The sequence below is a fragment of the Epinephelus moara genome, chromosome 17, assembly GCF_006386435.1.
Source record: "Epinephelus moara isolate mb chromosome 17, YSFRI_EMoa_1.0, whole genome shotgun sequence".
Classification (NCBI taxonomy): domain Eukaryota; kingdom Metazoa; phylum Chordata; class Actinopteri; order Perciformes; family Serranidae; genus Epinephelus; species Epinephelus moara.
Window position 1 is genome coordinate 27324148 of NC_065522.1, and position 18422 is coordinate 27342569.

The 18422-nt window shown below is 41.9% G+C and overlaps 1 protein-coding gene across 2 annotated transcripts in view; it reads left to right on the plus strand.

Moving 5' to 3' along the window:
- The window catches only part of exoc6b (exocyst complex component 6B), a 152906-nt gene that overhangs the window by 41030 nt on the left and 93454 nt on the right, over window positions 1-18422 (plus strand). For both annotated transcript variants that reach the window (XM_050067922.1, XM_050067923.1), the window contains exons 8-12: window positions 363-431; window positions 11200-11283; window positions 12196-12242; window positions 16086-16206; window positions 16290-16361. In XM_050067922.1, the coding sequence (XP_049923879.1) occupies window positions 363-431; window positions 11200-11283; window positions 12196-12242; window positions 16086-16206; window positions 16290-16361 (393 nt within the window). The remainder of the gene's footprint in view (window positions 1-362; window positions 432-11199; window positions 11284-12195; window positions 12243-16085; window positions 16207-16289; window positions 16362-18422) is intronic.

An 18422-nucleotide genomic window follows, 5' to 3' on the forward strand; every position in this document is an offset into this window, starting at 1 on the left:
CACTTCCTGTGTCTGTCCTTTCAAATTAAAAGTCCCACACGGTCCAGTCATATAGGTTTTGATTTATTTTGACAAGGTGCAGCTCCTGATAGAGTTGGCAACTAAGCGACCAGTGAAATCTTGCTGACCAATGACCTTTCTGGTTGACTAACGTTTGGTTGTATATTCGGGGGCAGCCCTGGCTTTATGTACATGTTTCAACTTGCTTTATTTGAATGACATATAAATACATATGTGTTGCCAGAACATATAAATGAAAATAGTGGACAAAGAGAAAAAAAGCAATGGCAACAACAGCCCAAATGTTACTGAAAGAAGTTTCTCATGGTGTGCGTCCAGTCTGATTATATTTCTCTCTGTAGGTCCCTGGAGCTCAGGACTTGGTGGATTTCTCTCCAGTTTACCGCTGTCTGCACATCTACACTGTGCTGGTGAGTTAATCTCCTTCATTGTTTCTTTTTCTTTCCCATCTCCGTGACTTCCATCTGTCACTTTCTCTTGTTTCAACCTCGACTTGATCCACAAGCACTCCAGTTTGTAACACCTTCTAATATCTCCAGCCCACCATGCTCACAGTCGCTAACTTAAGTAGCAAATTGTGTATCAGCGTGGGCTATGGGCTGGATATTTAGTCTCATATCATGGTATAATATGGATTTATATATGGCCAAGCTCTACTTTGTATTATTTGTACAACAATATTACTACAAATAAGTCCTGCTTACTCATTTGCAGCATTACCTACAATGACCTAATGCAACCAGCCATATCAAAGAGGTAACAGCAAAATCTGCTCCGTAGTCTCATGGTAAACTGTACAGTGTGACATCACACCACCCAGCCCCAAAGGTTTCTGTACAGTGAGGTACATGATGCTGTAAAATGAGGCCTCTGGCTCAGCCTGGCTTCACTCCAACCAGGCGGCTGTTGCTGGGTGTGAGTGCGTGTGTGTCTCCTCTCAGTCAGAGCGAAAGCGACAAGGTTGGAGGTGTTGACTGGGCCATGACTGGGTTAGGTGCACATTTGGGGTCTGTCTGTGTGTGTGTGTGTGTGTGTGTGTGTGTGTGTGTGTGTGTGTGTGTGTGTGTGTCTGCAGGCCTGTTGGGGCTGTGACCGGGCCAACACGGTCAGAAGGTCGGCTGTTTCTGTTTCTGTTCAGTTTGTGTGTGTGTGTGTGTGTGTTTGGGGGAGCTCTCTGGCAGGGGGACAGGAAGTGCATGAACTTTGACAGGAAGGAGAAAATGAACGGGCAAGAAGAGGGTTGGAGGGAGGGAGCAAAAAGGGAGAGTGAGGTTAGAGAGAGGGTAAAGGGGGCGAGATGGTGGAAGGAGCTGAAGAATAAAAGAGATTTGGAGAGGAAGGTTGAACCGCTTCCACTCTGCTCATACACCGGCGCCCTCGTTCCTCTAGAAGATAATGTTATCATGTGAAACTAGAAGACCTAAAGAATCCGTTAAAACCAATCATGTCAGGCTAGTTTGTCAGGAAGGGGCCTGAATAAGGCTCTAATGTTAAGCTACAATTTCACAAGGGTGAAACTGGCATGGCCATTTCCACACGGGGTCCTTTGACCTCTCACCTCAAGATATCTAAATGAAAATTAGATCTTTGGGTACCCAAAACTCTCCTCTTTATATACATGCACACTTTATGCGAGTCCCAAGCACCTTTGGGCAAAAACTATGCTGTGTTCCTCATGCAGTACAAGAACTGTTGTGGATTTAATGAGACGAGTTTTATTCATGTGAGATGAGATGATGTTAGTCCCCTTAGTAGCTATTTCATTGTACTGAGACCGATTTTTGAAACCGACTTCAATGTATAAGACCTATTGAGAAATCTCCAGATGTCAAAAGTTTCTGAGGTGTTCCTCAAGGTCTTGGTGTCTGAAGATGAAAACACATTGGCACCGTTAGCACACACTGGACGCGTCGCGCTGCAGCTCATCAACAGACGACCACGCAAAGTTACTTTTACTGAAAGATCTGTACTTCCTCCACTTTTGCATTAGCTTAAAATCATGTGTGGACAGCTCATAATTACACTTGATTTCGCACCTGAAGAGCCGATCTCCAGAGCTTTGACTCGCCAGGCAATATTATTTTGGCCATTGTCTTTATAATGACGGGATTGTGGGTCGTTTAGCTCGGGATCATAAGTTGTATATTGTAGACAACTAGACTTGCTTGCGTTTCTTGAAGACGTTTCGCCTCAAATCCAAGAATTTTCTTCTTTCGAACTGACCATGACCTGGGATATTTCTCAACCTCAACAACGAGTCTCCTCATCCATTCTTTGTCACACACGAGACACAGCAACAGCTACAGAGTTCTCTTTGCATCAATGCTGAGGAGAAGAGTCGAGCTGCTACGGGAGCAGAGAAAAGGAGCTGCTGTAGGAGCTGGTGCAAGCAGAGAGCAGGTGGTGGGAAATGCATTTAATTCCAGGGGCGGCGAGGCTGGAAATAGGACAGTGGCATAAGTTGTGGGGTTGTACATTGAAAGTAAGAGGGGCGTATTTATTGATGCTGGGTGTTCACTGCCTTTAGTGTGGCAATATTGAGGGATTTTTGACTATTTTTTATCAATTCTTATGTGGTAAAAAATGCTTAAATTTTGCAGCAAATCTGTGTAACAAATGACATCAACCCAAAAAATTGCTTCAGTAATGTATGAAACAGCTCAAGAGTTTGAATAGGCGCCTAAACAAAACAAAATGTTTACTAAGGCTGTGCAATTAATCGTCTGGTGATCGTGATCGCGATTTTGAAGTTAAACGATTTCAAAATTTATGAAATCGGGGATAAACGATTTTTGGTAGCCTAATTTTCTGTCACGGACGCCTGGAGATTTTATTTTGTCATCAACAAATTATCAAAATATCAACAACCACTGCCAGTTATAATTCCCACACTTCTGTGGTCGACTGCGACAGGCCCTAACATAAAACCAAAAGCATCGAGAACTTCTGATGTTATCAGAGAGTTTATTTAAAAAGATTGTTTACAACTGTATTACCGACCTAGACAGAACTGCCTGCCGCCGCCATCTTGGAAAGTCAATACAAGTCGAATGACGAGCGTGACTTAACGTGATCTGAAGTCTGTGGAAGGTCTCCGGGTTGTACTTTTTCATCTTCTTCCCACGGCCGCAGCCACAGCTTCCCACATGATCCGTCCACTTGTCTCATCCAATCTTGTTCGAGTTCGTCGATCGACTCGTCTGGGCTTTCCAAGATGGCGGTGATGGTATGTTGAATTTTGGGCAATAAATGATAAATACAGCATGTTTTCAAAGTCCAAACATAATTGTTTGCATAATCGTGATTTCAATTTTGACCAAAATAATCGTGGTTATGATTTTTTCCATAATCGAGCAGCCCTAATGTTTATCAGAGATTTAAACTAGCAAAACCTGACACACCGTGCAGAGCTACATCTCAAATTAATCTTCAGGCTCCTAGCTTTCAGATGATGTATACCACTTCTACATGGCAGATACCGTTGACCTGCTGTCGCCTCCTAAAGATCCCCTGCCCCCCCCCCCCCCCCCCAGAAACTGACAAAAATGGCTCTATGGTAGGGTGGAGTGGAAGAGGTTAATGATAGAGGAGAACGAGCAGATTTCATTGTGGTTAGGAATGGAGGATGAAAAAGTATTTTGGTCTGGCTGTTCTAGAGTTGTGATGGGATGTTCTAGCAGCTTCAGTGACGGGCATTTTAATGATCAGCAGGTTATGACAGTGGTTCACGACCTCTTAAGGTGTCCTTTAAGTATAGTTGTTGAAACAAGGGAGGAAAATCATGAGGGGGGGAGACATGGTAAAATGTAGGAAAGATAGAGAGAAGAGGGATGGAGAAGAGAGGGAGGGGAAAAGGTGAAATAAGGAGCAGTAGAGAGGAGAATTTAAATGATAAACAAGTGGTAGTGATAAGGAGAGAGGAGGGAGTGTAGAGGTCAGCGGAGGTGTCATGGTGGCGTTTAGAGGAAAGAGGGAGGAGAGAGTGAATCGGCTACAGAGTGATAAGGAGCGAGGAGAGGGGGAGGAACGGGAGGGAGGTCACGGGGAGGTTAAAGGGGCAAAAACAGGAAGACAAGGGTGAAAACACAACACGGGGAGAGAGATTAGAGAGGAGAGGTAGAAATGAAAGAGGAGGAAAAGAGATGGAGGAGAAGGGAAAGGAGTGAGTGCAGTGTTGGGAAGGTGTTGAAAGGTCTGACCTCTTCACCTCCGAGGTCAGCCTCGCCCGCTTGCTTGCTCGTCTCTCTCTTTCCCTCTTTCTCTTTCTCACACACACACACACACACACACACACACACACACACACACACACACACACACACACACGCTGCTGAAACTGTTTTATCCATTAGAGTGGTGTGGCAGCACTTTGAATGACAGGCCATTGGGCAGAGATGTGGATTTACCATTAGAAAAGAAAACCAGAATATCCAGCACAGCTTGCTGTACTGGGAGGGGGTTCCACTGGAAAATCATGAACACACACACTCACACACACACACACAGTTTGATTGTTAAATGAGACTGACTTGTACTCACACAGGCACGCGCATGTAACAGTTTCATTTATTTTTCTAGTAAACCTGGACGTGGAATCCCATTTGCAATCAAGACCACCACTCCTCCTTCTCCTCCATCCATTCTCCTCTGTCTTCTCTCCGCCTCCATCCCTCCTTCTCTTTTCCATGTTTAAAGTCCACGATTTTCCAGCCGTAGTCGAGCAGCGTCGGAGCACGAACAATACTCCTTTGTTACCCTCGCACACATACACACACGTGCTGCACGTTGAGAAATGTGGACAGAGTTGTGATCAATGTAAACACGGGACGGAGGTCCAACACAACGAGCAGAGGAGAGGGCAGGAGATGAAAGCAGTGGACTGGTTGGACTGGGAGCGCTGAGCTGCACCAGATCAAAACAGCTGGGACTCACTGGGATGCTTTGACACCAACATATTAAGGCCAGCATTTAAAATGATGACATTTTGTTGTCATTACAATTGAATCGCTGCGATCACTGACCTGGCTCGCAGGGCAATCTGCACACACTTTTGCATTTGGCTCAACTTTGATGAACAAAGTTGCACCATTGACAAGTAGCTCGCAGTCTTGACGGAGCTGACCTTTGAGGGAACAGTGAGTCATAGAGTCCAAAATGGAGGAAGCTATCGCAGCTCATTAGCTGTGTTTCACAGTACACAGGAAATGTAAAGGAGCTCTAGGAGCTTATCGACTGATGCTATGAAGCCAGTGGTTAGTCTGCTAGCTACAGTGATTTATGATTGACTTTAGAGGTCGACTGTATCGGTTTGGCTGATTAATCAGCTCCGATAGGACTTTATATAAACTATCGTTAATGGTGGAATGGGGCCCTGATAGTGGCCGATAGCTACAACCTCTAATGGGTACGGCCATAAGCCTCACAAGTTCTCCATCAACACTTTTTAGAACCATAGCCTGACGTGCACCTCCCCAGAAATGTAACTACACGTCTTGGCAACGCAGACCTCCTGTCTATTTCTGTAAGCTGAAACCATTTCCCTCAGTGGAAACAAAGCTTTTATTTACTTTAATTTCACAGATAAGAAACAATAAATTGTGAAGACAATAAAGCCTCCACAAAAATAGTATTTTAAGTCTTGTGTGTGATTTATCCTGGCTTCATATGAGCAGAGGAAATCTCTGCTAGTTGCTAGGCTAATTTATACAATGTAAAATGCCATAGGCTTGTGCTAATAACGTTAGCATGTTGTATTTGTTTGGAAAATGTGTTTAGTGTAAGACAGTTGTTTTGTCAGTGAACCTTGTGAGTTGTAATGGAGCCGAATTTTGTAACGTTACGTTTGATCAGTGTTTCTGGTTTTATATGAGTAAAGGAAAAGTCCGCTAGCCACTAGGCTAATTTATACAATGTAAAATGCCATATGCTTGTGCTAATAACATTAGCATGTTGTATTTGTGGGGAAAATGTGTTTCAGATAAAGACAAGTGTTTGTCTGTGAATGCTGCGAGTTATCGTGAAGCTGATTTGTGTACTTGTGTTTAAAATTGTCTCTATTAAGGCATGTTTAATGCGTACAGCACTTCACCGCCGACTAGTGTTTTGGAGGTGTGACTGTTGTGCAGCTACATATTTTCAAACGGGGAAAAATCCCTGTCTTTGCATTTGATTTTGATCACAGTCTGTTTTTATAAAACTGCTTGTTTTTCTCTTTACAGTTTTTTCTTATCTTCCCTAAATTTTCTTCTCTATTTCTGTCCTTCACCTTGTCTCCATTTTCTGTCTTTGTTTTCCTCTCTGCATACTGTATCTCTTTGCCTTTACTGTTTTTGTGGCGTTGCAGCAGACACACACACACACACTCGCACACAGTATCAGCCCTGTGTTTAACCTCTGTGCTCTCTCGGGGAGCGCAAACACTATAATGAAGAGTTCATGGCCATTTGATGGCGCTACTTTGTTCAATACACATTGTTCAGCTGACGGTCAATCTGGGAATTAAAGAATGCAGTTTTGTCACCTCATAACATCAAACTAAACGTGGTTCCAAAACACTATCTAGATTACGACCAGTGAGATTCATACGTCTACCATCCACTTTATTGTGTTGTTGTGATGTGTTTTCAATGGACATTGTTCAGTGGAGGGTCAGATTAAAGGATTAAAGTACATAAAGTCACGCTTCAATACAATCTTAAGTTTTATTATACTGTATGTGTATCCGATATAGTATTTGTGTGGCCATTGTTTGAGTGTAGGGTGCAGAGCTTACAGTCAGGAGCAACATAAACTCAGCCAAGTTGAATTATCTGATAAGCACATAATAGTTAAAGTTGTAATGTAACAGCAGGCAGGCTCTGGATAGATGCACATTTATATACAGAGAAATATTTAAATGATATCGGGGCACTTAGATGATTGTAGGCATAAAGGTTCACAGGCTTTAAGATTTTGCAAAGACTGTGGATCTTGCAGGGTCACTATTTGCAAGATTTCTAGCTTCAAAATTAGACCAAACTAACTACTATCCTTGAAATCCCCAGTAACTATGCTATATGCTATAGCTAACTAGATAACCACTGTCCCAAATGGGGCTACTTTCAAGCTAACAATAGCGACTGAAATGTTTGCCATTAGCCAACAAGCTAACGGCATGTTACAGCCAAAGATTGCCAGCTTCAATCACGTATATGATTATAATATATATGATTTTTTAAGATAGCAACCTTCAGCTGCAACATAGGACTAGCTCATAGGCTAATAGCAAACATTTGAGTAGCTAAAGTTAGCTTGTAAGTAGCCCTGTTGGAGACAGTGGTTAGCTAGCTAGCTATAGCGTATAGCATACTCAACGGAGATTTTGAGGCCTGCAGCAATTTCTGTCCATTTATATTACTTATAATGATAATAATGATAATAATAACTTTATTTATATAGCACCTTGAAAAAATAAGTTTTTAAAGTGCTTTGACAGAATAAGCAAAAGCTAAAACAGGATACTTATAAGGCAAAATAGCCTACCAACAGCAAGCCAAACAGTCCTACCAAACATAAGCGAGACAAAACTAAGTTAAGGTTAGGATAAAGTTAAAACAAGATGACAAAGAATGCAAGATGCAAAATGTCAATCTAAGTCAATACAAATAAGGCAATAAAAACAATGAATAGACAAGTGAAACATATAAATGAAAAATATAATATATGCTATAGCTAACAAGCTAACCACTGTCCCAAATCGGGCTACTTGCAAGCTAACAATAGCTACTGAAATGTTTGCCATTAGCCTACAAGCTAACGGCATGTTACAGCCAAAGATTGACAGCTTTAAATATGATTATAGTATATACGATTTTTTAAGCTAGCAACCTTCAGCTGAAACATACGATTAGCTCATAGTCTAAAAGCAAACATTCGAGTAGCTAAAGTTAGCTTGTAAGTAGCCCTGTTGGAGACAGTGGTTAGCTAGCTAGCTGTAGCGTAAAGCATACTCAATGGGGATTTTGAGGCCTGCAGCAATTTCTGTCCATTTATATTACTTTGCTTTCTTTATTTTCTTCTTCTTTCTTCTTTAGATTCAAACGGGTATGAACATTTTCTCTATCTCATATTAAAAATTTTGCCCTTAATGAAATATCATAAATTATTTCCCAGTCTGTTGCTCAAGACACGGCAGCTAAATAAATGGACAACAAGTGTGTTGTGTATATGGTATCTTTTTTTTTGTCAAATGGCACTTAAGTCTCAGAAAACATAAAAGTTAGTAAAACACAAAGATGTGTTTGTCAGATTCACAAAATGTCTCTATTTTTGACTCTGTGTCTGAATACCTCCTATCATAGTGATAGCAGGTATTGGTCACCACACACGTGTACATATAATGTCACTACCAGAGCCTGGTGGTCAGCAGTGTAGATACGTGTGTGTGCTGCTGCTGGTGGTCTGGTCAGTAGGTAAGGGAGCATGTTATCTGCCCAGACCTGGACTCTTATCTCTGAGCTCACTAAGGACTGTGGGTCCTGGTCTGGGTCCTTGATAGGCCACGAGTTTCTCACACACAGCAGAGAGGGAGATAAGACAGAGAGCTTCTGTGTAATGGAAGGAAAAGATACGAGCTGGTCAAGTTTAGAGAGCAGATTCTGTGTTTCTGTTTTAGTTTTGATGTCTGACCAGCGACGCCAACCAAAACTGAACCAGTGCTGGTCATCAAAGACACATGCTCTATCTCCCTCTTACTCACACTCTTACATGCACACACACTCTGCCTCTTACATGACCTTATTTCAACTTTCCCAACGTTCAGTGGTTCTGACCTTTTGGTTTTATACCTCATTAAATTCATCCTCCCCAACAATCAGTCACAGCCTTAAATAACCTTAAACATTTGGCTGCGTACCTCACTATTGTCAGTGAAGGGCAGCCTCACAGTTCGGACCACACGCTAAGTTTTCCAGTTTAATTTAGAGATGAAGTGTTAATTTTGACAGCTGAAAAGGTATTACAAGGATATATGGGACATAATATCCAACAGCAACAATATTCTGACACTTACGTTTCTAGTTAAGGGTATTAGCTGGTCCATACTGGCTTTAAAAGTCCTGCAAGGTCATGAGATGTCTTTCCTAGTTATGTAAAATCTGAACTACTTGAATAATATAGGATTTATTGATCCTTGAAGTAGGTGAAACGGAGGATAGAGGGTTTTTAAGTTTTTTTTTTTAACCAGTTTAAATTACTCCTGGTTAGAATTTCTTCAGTGTTCATCGTTCAGGAGGTTTTTACCAGGAGCCAAATTATCTGCAGAGGTCTCTTCCTTTCCAAAATGCTAGCCCACCTGTTGATGTTTGCTCACCTTTTCATGCCTCTGCTTCAGCGATAGCCGTGGCTGGAGGCATTTTGTTTTCAGGTTGTCTGTCTCTCAAAAATGCCTTGAAGTCATTTTTTATAAATTTGGCACAAACGTCCACTTGGACTTTATGATGAACTGATTAGATTTTGGTGGTCAAAGGTCAATGCCATGACCTTATATCCGTCTCATTCTTGTGAATGCCATATCTCAAGAACACCTTGAGAGAATTTGATAAAATTTAGCATCCACTTCAAGTCAAGGATTAACAGATCAGAATTCCGTGGTCAAAGGTCAAAGGCCAAAGGTCACTGTAACCTCGTTCATTCCATTCTCTCATTAGAATTTGGTGGTCAAAGGCCAAAGGTCACTGTAACCTCATTTGTGGCATTCTTGTGAACCTGGTATCTCAAGAATACCTTGAAGGAATTTCTTCAAATTTACAAATATCAACTTGGACTCAACAAAAAACTGATTAGAGTTTGGTGGTCAAAGGTCAAAGTTACCATGACCTTGCATCCATCTCAGTCTTATGAATGCAATGTCTCAAGAACATCTGAGAGAATGTCATCAAATTTGGCACAAACATCCACATTCGATCAAGGATTAACAGACTAGAATTTTTTTGGTCAAAGGCCAAAGGTCACTGTGACCTAGTCCATCACATTCTCTGATAAGAATGAAGTCAAAGGTTAAAAGTTACTGTGATCTTGTCTGTCACGTTCTTGTGAACTTGGTATCTCAAGAATACCTTGAGGGAATTTCTTTCAATTTGGCACGATTGTTAACTTGGACTCAATAATGAACTGATTAGATTTTGGTGGTCAAATTTGGCACAAACATCCACTTAAGTTATGGATTAACAAATCTGAATTTGGTGGTCAAAGGTCAAACGTCACTGTAACCTCATGCGTCGCATTCTTGTGAACCTGGTATCTCAAGAACACACTGACGGATTTTTTTTTTCAAATTTGGCACAAACGTTCACTTGGACTCAATGATAAACTGATTAGAATTTGATTTTCAAAAATCAAGGTCACTGTGACTTTGTGTCAGTCTCATTTCATGAACGCGATATGTCAAGAAGGCCTTGAGGGAATTTTCTCAAATTTGGCACAAACATTAACTTGAACTTAAGAATTAAATAAGTAAAATTTGGTGGTCGAAGGCCAAAGTCAAGGTCACTGTGACCTCACAAAACATGTTTTTGGCCATAAAAAAATTTCCCACAAATGTCTAAACATATCCCCCTAAATCCTACACACTGGACCTTTTAAATAGTATCAATTCATTTCTACAAAGGCAGAATAAATGATTGATGATCAATTTGTCAATAAGTAATTGCCAGAACTGTCCAATCAATGAGTTACCAGTCAGTCGGTATGACTTCATGTTTGCTCCTGTTGGTTTGTTTGTCCAGAGTCAGAATGACCAGGGACTGGGCCAGAACTGAAATGCAGCAATATTTTGTTTTGTTCCGTTGGTTCGGACCAAATAAACTGAACAAAAGCATCCTAATAAGGAAGAACTGCAAGTTGTCTCCATGAAGACATATCTCTACATACCAGCAAGAAAATATATATATATAGAAATGGAAAATTGGGATCCTCTAAACTACTAATTCCCCAATATGTTTTCTTTTACTGACCATTTAAAGTTTCAGAATATTTAGTTATCTTCAGGCAATAAAAGGGTTTTACCAGCTTTGTTTCATCACTGAAAACTGTATTAAAATTCACTTCAGGCACCACTGCAAGGGTGATAACGGGGCATGTGACTCCTCAAACACTCCTTGTATCCCATCCACCCAGTCTTACCTGTAACTTGTGTTTTAGGGTTTGCGTGATGTGTTTGAGAACTACTACAGAAAGCAGAGGAGGAAACAGGCTCGCCTTGTGCTGCAGCCCCACTCTAACATGGTATGACCCTGCACCGTCACTCTGTCTGTGTCTGTACGCACTTTTATGTCCACACACTCCTAACTACACGTGCCCTCCCTGTGCACATACACTCCCCCTCTCCAACTCACACACACACTCCTTAATCTATAATTTATATTAATTACTGTGATTAGGAATATTGAACAAATGGAAGGTTTTGTGCTTTTTATATATTTGAAAATAAACCTTTAACTTTATGTTAATGTTACAAGGTAATGGATTATCAGAAAAGTATCTGGTTTAGGAATCAATTATATTGTACATGTTTTCTGATGTAAATTATATTCCTGTGAAGTTGAATTTGATACATTTTGTTTTTATAAATGTATTGAATCAGGCAAATCAAAGGAATAATTCACCCTTCAAATGACCATTTGTGTATCAGTTACTCACCCCATGCTTCGTTGAATTTGTGAAGAAAATCTGTGTTTCTCTCGTGCCTTCGTGGTGAACGAAGAATCCAAAAACGGATAAGTTTCACTTTTAAAGTTGCCCGTCAGATGGAGCTGTCTGTTTGGGAAGTACTGAGCATACGACTGGATAATGAGACTTTGATTATACTGCATGAGTTGTGCAAGGGTTTGTGAAAGGATGTTTTGATCTAGTTTTGCTGCTGTTACTTCACTTCAAGAATTTTCTCTGTTTTGGATTCTTCTTTCATCGTAGAGGCATGCAATAACAAAGTTGTCTTCATGAATTCGACATAAGACGCTGCGAGTAATTGATATACGAATGGTCATTTGGGAGGTAAAGTATTCCTTCAAGTAGTGTTTGGCGCTAACTGATATATTTTCTACACTTTTCCTTTGCTGTTGGACTCTCTATCCTTCTCTCTCCATCCCTTGCTTCCTTCCTTCTGTGTTTGTTTTTTTCTTCCTTTCACATTTCTAGCATGAAACTCTGGAGGGATACAGGCGGTACTTCAATCAGATTGTCGGGTAAGTCTGTCCGTCCATCTCCCCCTCCATCAGTCCATCTTCACTTTACCCACCTCTCCATCCATATATCCACCATCTTTATCTGTCCATCCATTTATTGTAAGCCCTCTGTGTAGCTTGGCAGAAGACGGAGTGAGGGACGGTGAGAAAGAGAAACTTTGAGTGAAAGCAAACATTCGACGTTTAGCGACACCTCATTTCATTTCATTTAAGTGACTTCTGACCATTTGACATCTTTCATCTCTCCTTCCCTCCGACTGTTTTTTTCCATCCTTTTTCATCCCTCTGGCCACACTCACCCCTCCTCTCCTACAGTATATACTTTTCCTCTCATCCATCACTCCATCCAGCTCTCTCCATTGCATTCACACGCACATTCAGACACACACACACACGCACGGACACAGTGGTGACGATTGATAGAGTGTGTGTGACGGTGGTTGGCTTATTGCTGTTATTTCTTCTGTCTGTCTGACTGGAGCAGACGCTTCTATAAACACCGCCAAGGCTGGACACTAACACACACACACACACACACACACACACACACACACACACACACACAATGGCACACACACCCTCAGGTCTGTTATTCCCATTTTTGGAAAGTGCCATCCCGTGTCTCTCATCCATTGCTGTTTCTCCACCAGTCAGTCATCCCTTCATCCATTCTTCCACTCATTTCCCATCAGTCGATCCATCCAGCCCATCATCCTTTCATCAGCATCAGTAATTTAATCCTCCTTTTATTCTCAGCAGCAGCTGAAGTTGTCTTTTTTCATTTATTCGACCTTTATTTGCACCAGGCAGGTGGATGATAGTTAATATATTTCAGTCACCCTGTGACAGTAAAACTAAACTACATGTGGTAATTGTTAGTACACACATAATAGGAAAACCAGCATGAAAGCATACATAGTTGCTGTAAAAAGAAAAGATAGAAGTGATTAAACGACAACAGAAATGGTTATAAATCATTATATAATTAAGGAATGTTACAGTTTTGTACAACATGGGCCCGATTTTATAGAATAATAGTAATACTAGAGCTGACAGGATGTCTTAGGGTGCTTTCACACCTGCCCTGTTTGGTGCGGTTCAGTCGAACTCAAAGTCGTTTGCCCCCAAAGTGCGGTTCGTTTGGGCAGGTGTGAACACAGCAATCACATTCAGGTGCACACCAAAACAAGCCTGCCGAGACCTTCTTGAAGAGATGGTCTCAGTCTGGTTACAAACGAACTCTGGTGCGGTTTGTTTGTGGTGAGAAGGTGTTCCGACCTGGATCTGAACCAGCTTGTAAATGCTGCCGTGAAAACACAAACCAACTTTTTACCGTTAGTTTGATATTTATTAATCCAGATGTTTTTTATTTATTGAGGCATCAATGACTTCGACTTACAGTAGATGTTCAGTTCAACAGCTATCCAGTGTCTAATAAATTCAAAGATTGTTGACTTCTGGCAGTGCAGTTTTTTTCGCAAGAGGTTGGACATCGGATCGATTAATTGGCAAGCAGCTATTTCCTATTCCAAACTATTATTACATCCCCCTTCCAAAATCCACCATCGGTTGGCTCTAATAATAATGACAAGGTTCGTATAGCACAGTTATTGTCCTTAAGCAAACACATTCATGGACAAGACAACAGACAATCTTTAACAGTCTGTCCTAGGACCTTTATGCTCTGTACCTTCAAATTTTCAAAGTGAAAAGAAATTTACTGTCCATTAAAAAAACAGGAAGGGGGCATTGTGCACTGTGCAAATGGAAAATAAAGTTAAAGATCAATAGAAAATCCCCTCCCTGCATATTTCTCCTCCTCAGTAATGACAAAGAGACTAACCATGCCCAGTCGGGCCACAAAGTCGACCACAGTGTGGCTCACTGTGGTCTGACAAGGCTCAATGGGCATCAGTTTGAGTGAGACATGTTGTCAGTGGACATAAACCAAAGTCACTTTGCAGGCGGTTTGATCCATTTCACACAGGCGTCATTTCAAGAAAGCAGTACGACTTGTGATTGACGAGCGCGGTCCATTGCAGAGACATCAGCAGCTTTCTGTGCTTGATTGGACTAATGCCCCACTTGCTCGGCTGTCATTAGTACTTGTAAATGATTTTGTAAGTCATGCCGGCTTTTCTGGAAAAGTTGTCAGAATTCACTTAAAATGGCCACCAAAAAACATTTTTTTTAAAAACTGAGAAGGTATAAATGGGCCGAGCAGTAGTAGGGTTATAATTTATTTTGCTAATGTCCAGTTTAAATCGTTACAGTCTCCACACAGATGTGATTTTCTTTGGCTGCTGCGGTATTTTATCTCTTCAGTGGAAGCTTGACTGACAAATAAGTGGCATGTTTTTTTTTTCACTGAGTCTAATTCCATTGCACATTTTGATTTTATCAATATATCAACTTTTCCACTAGCCGGGCACCAGATGAATCTGTGAGCTCATCTTTTCTTTGCTCTGGCAGATGCTTCTGGTTCCCCTACCGTTCAGACAAATTTCCAGCCAGTCAGGCCCAGGTTAAGCCAATCACAACCGTTGATCTAATATGGGGGCGTCTTTGAGATGATGACCAAAACCTTGCAGAGCCTTTGCACTTTACGTAAAATTTGTGCTGGCATTATGTTTGGCTTGTGCACCCTTGTTCCAGAACACTATGCGCACAAAGCTAGCTCAGTAAAGAGGAGCGCCGTTCTGTTTTCAAAAACATCCAAGATGGCCGCTGCTGACGTGGACCTTCTGTTGACGAATTCTGATCACAAAAATGGCAGCACCTGGTAGCCCCTTTTACACTGCCTGTTCAAGACGGGAATATTGCGCCATTATGCCGCCTCACTGTTTTTATATTTAAGGTACGATCATAGTATTGGGGAACTGAGTTGTCTCGCCTCTCAGCCGGGAACTGAGGTAGTAACAGCGCCGAAATGATGTCCGTATAAATCGGGCAGCCAGCATGGGTGGCACGGATATGACAGTTTGAAAACATGTTATGTTTGCGACCTAATGCGTAAGATTTAAAAAGTAGCTGATAGCAGTTAGCGGCTAACTCGAAGAAAACCTGCGGCTGAAAATGTCCACAAATTGAGAAAACAATGAGGTCTGGGAGCTCCTTAACCTTTGAGCATAGGAGTAGATCAGCTGCCGTATAACAGAGACGACAAATGATTTTTATTGCCATGTTATGCCATTGGTATTTTTAAGAAAATGCTGCTGACGCGTCTGTCATGTGTCACACTAGAGGCCAGTGCTGTTGTGCCTGTCACGTCTCTTATGTTTCTGCAATGCCGGGTTGCTGTGTATAACCTCACACTGGTATTAGGGCTGCCCCAGACTAAGAATTTTCCTAGTTGACCAATAGTTGTCACTTGGGGCCATTAGTCGACTAGTCGCCCGCATGTTTAGGATAATAATCTAAATATTAAATGATATATTTTGATGGTTTGAGTTGAAGGTGTGAGAAAGAATAGTATCAGTAACATTGTTAACACTGTGCTACATTACAGAGAAATACAAAACCGTACTAATGAACCTTCATTAATATAGGCCTATATTTTATCTACAAGTGCACGTCACACACTGAGCGAGCCGCCTGTTAATGTTCATAAAAACTTGTGGGTGGAAACACACTGATTATCTCTTTGAAGGTGACAGCAAGAGTCCAGGAGTCTCTGCATCTGGCCAAGAAATTATGACGCATATAACGGCCCCATAAACCTACAACTTCTTGTTTGTCACTTTGGGTTCTGTATGGATAAGCTTAATTATTTTGGTGTATCACGAATGACACTCTGTTGTCTTTCTTTTCATCCTCTGTCATCCCCTCCTTCCCTCCATCCAGCTTCTTTGTTGTTGAGGATCACGTCCTTCACACCACGCAGGGTCTGGTCAACAGAGCATACGTGGAGGAGCTGTGGGAGTTGGCGCTGTCCAAAATTGTTGCTGCCCTGAGGACTCACTCCGTAAGGACACAAGCAAGCTAAATACTGCTTATAATGACGGGCCTTTATTCCCATTAATATCACACACTCCTCTGTCTCCTCAGTCGTACTGTGACAACCCTGACCTGGTGCTGGATCTGAAGAACCTCATTGTCCTGTTTGCTGACACACTGCAGGTATGTGTGTGTGATTAACTGTCCACTGTAAAGAAAGGGGAAGGCTTTCCATGCCTGCAGCCCTCGTTAAAATCATACTGTATGAAATTCAGTTTTTTCTTTCCCAACTTGGTGTTCTTGTACTTCTTGTTCTTATATTCAGACATCTTGGCACATGCTAAGTAAGCTATTTGACCCCAGGGGCCCATAAAACCTGTTCAGAGCATGTTGTGTAGTTTTAAAATGGACGGCTGCCAGTCTCTGAAGAAAGACTCTTTCTCAATTTAACCTTTTTAGACAGAGAAGTTTATCATCTGATGTCAGTTTGCTCTCCGCTTATTTATTCTCCACTGTATGAATGAACTACCCTGGATGGATTGAGTGTGATGGATGAGAGGATGGAGAGATATGGGGGATGTGGGCAAAAACCGGACAGGAGAAACCTTCAGAGATGAGTGAGAGAGAACGAGTGGAGTGATGAATAGAGGATGGTAAAAAGTCGTTCATGTGAAGTGATGAGGTGCTGCGGAATGGTTGAATTCACCCTCAAGTACATTACGGAGGAATGTGCATTCATTACAATTTTATTTTAAGATGTTTTTGTCATTTCATCCACGTCCTATATTTGACACTTTTTTAAAAACCTGATAGATATAAATGTAGCTTAATAAAAAACATGTAATGCACACGATGGGCTACAGCAAGATGCCCTTTGACGCTCCTGGACATGCCGCCCCGCAGCACTTTATGCCACTGTTTCCAGCCTTGCTGCCCCCAGAATTAAATGGATTGTTGCCCCACTGGCTCTCTGCTCATACATACCAGCTCCAGTAGCAGCTCTTTTTCTCTGCTCCTGTAGCAGCTCGACTCTTCTCCTCAGCATTGATGCAAAGAGAACTCTGTAGCTGTTGCTGTGTCTCGTGTGTGACAAAGAATGGATGAGGAGACTCGTTGCTGAGGTCGAGAAATATCCCGGGCTAAAGTTGGTGAAGATTCTCAGTCATCCAGGTCATGGTCACTTCGAATTGAAGAAGCTTCTTGGATGAGAGGCGAAACATCTTCAAGAAACGCAAGCAAGTCCAGTTGCCTATAGTCTCTATATACAGACTCTACATTCAGTGAATGTGGAGTCTGTAGTCAAACCCCGGAGATCTTGCCTCCTTAAGAAGAGCGGAAGAGCCCTGGTTTCCCGTTGTAGGCTGTTTGTAGTCCGCGTGATATTGACCAACCACGTTTGAGCCGGCTGCAGTTGTTGCCAGGTTAAACAGTCCCTGCGGTGAACTAATGGGGCGGAACATAATTGGCGTCACTGCAAACTCTGAATCCATTGCAATGGTTCAGCATATTTACTTATACACAAACAGAAGTCGGAAACGTAAATTGGCCTCCTCCGCCCAAATCAAATTGGAATGCCAGAAAATCGAGGTCTGCCCCCAGAGGCTGTATCGCCGTCTGCCGGAAGTCAGATGCCGAATACTACCGATGGGAGAATGAGTTGCCTACAATTTAGCACTTATGATCGTGAGCTAAACCACCCACAATCCCATCATTATAAAGATAATGGCTATAAAGATAATGCCTGGCGAGTCATAGCTCTGGAGATCGGCTCTGCAGGTGAGAAATCGAGTTTAATTAGGGGCTGTCCACACATGAGTTTAAGCCAATGCAGAGGTGGAGGAAGTACAGATCTTTCAGTAAAAATAGTAATGACTTTGTGTGGTCATCTGTTGACGAGCTGCAGTGCGACACGTTCAGTGTGTGCTAGGGGTGGCATGTGATGCGCGTTACATGATGCACCGCGCCGTGCCGGTGTGTTTTCAGCTTCATTGCTGGTTTCAAACCAACACAGTTGTCATTTTCACGACCAGCACCTACATTGCGTAAATAGTAAATGTACTTGTGCCAATCTGTGAGCCCATGGGCATGTAAGTCTTAAATGAGGTGCGGTCAGGTCAGGCACACTGGCTACGGTTACATGATGGCTTCTCATTCAGAATGAAATAAATCTGAATGAAATCATTCGGAATTAAAGTTTTAAAGGTAGTTTACATGGGAAATATTCATTCCGAATGAGGGTTTACA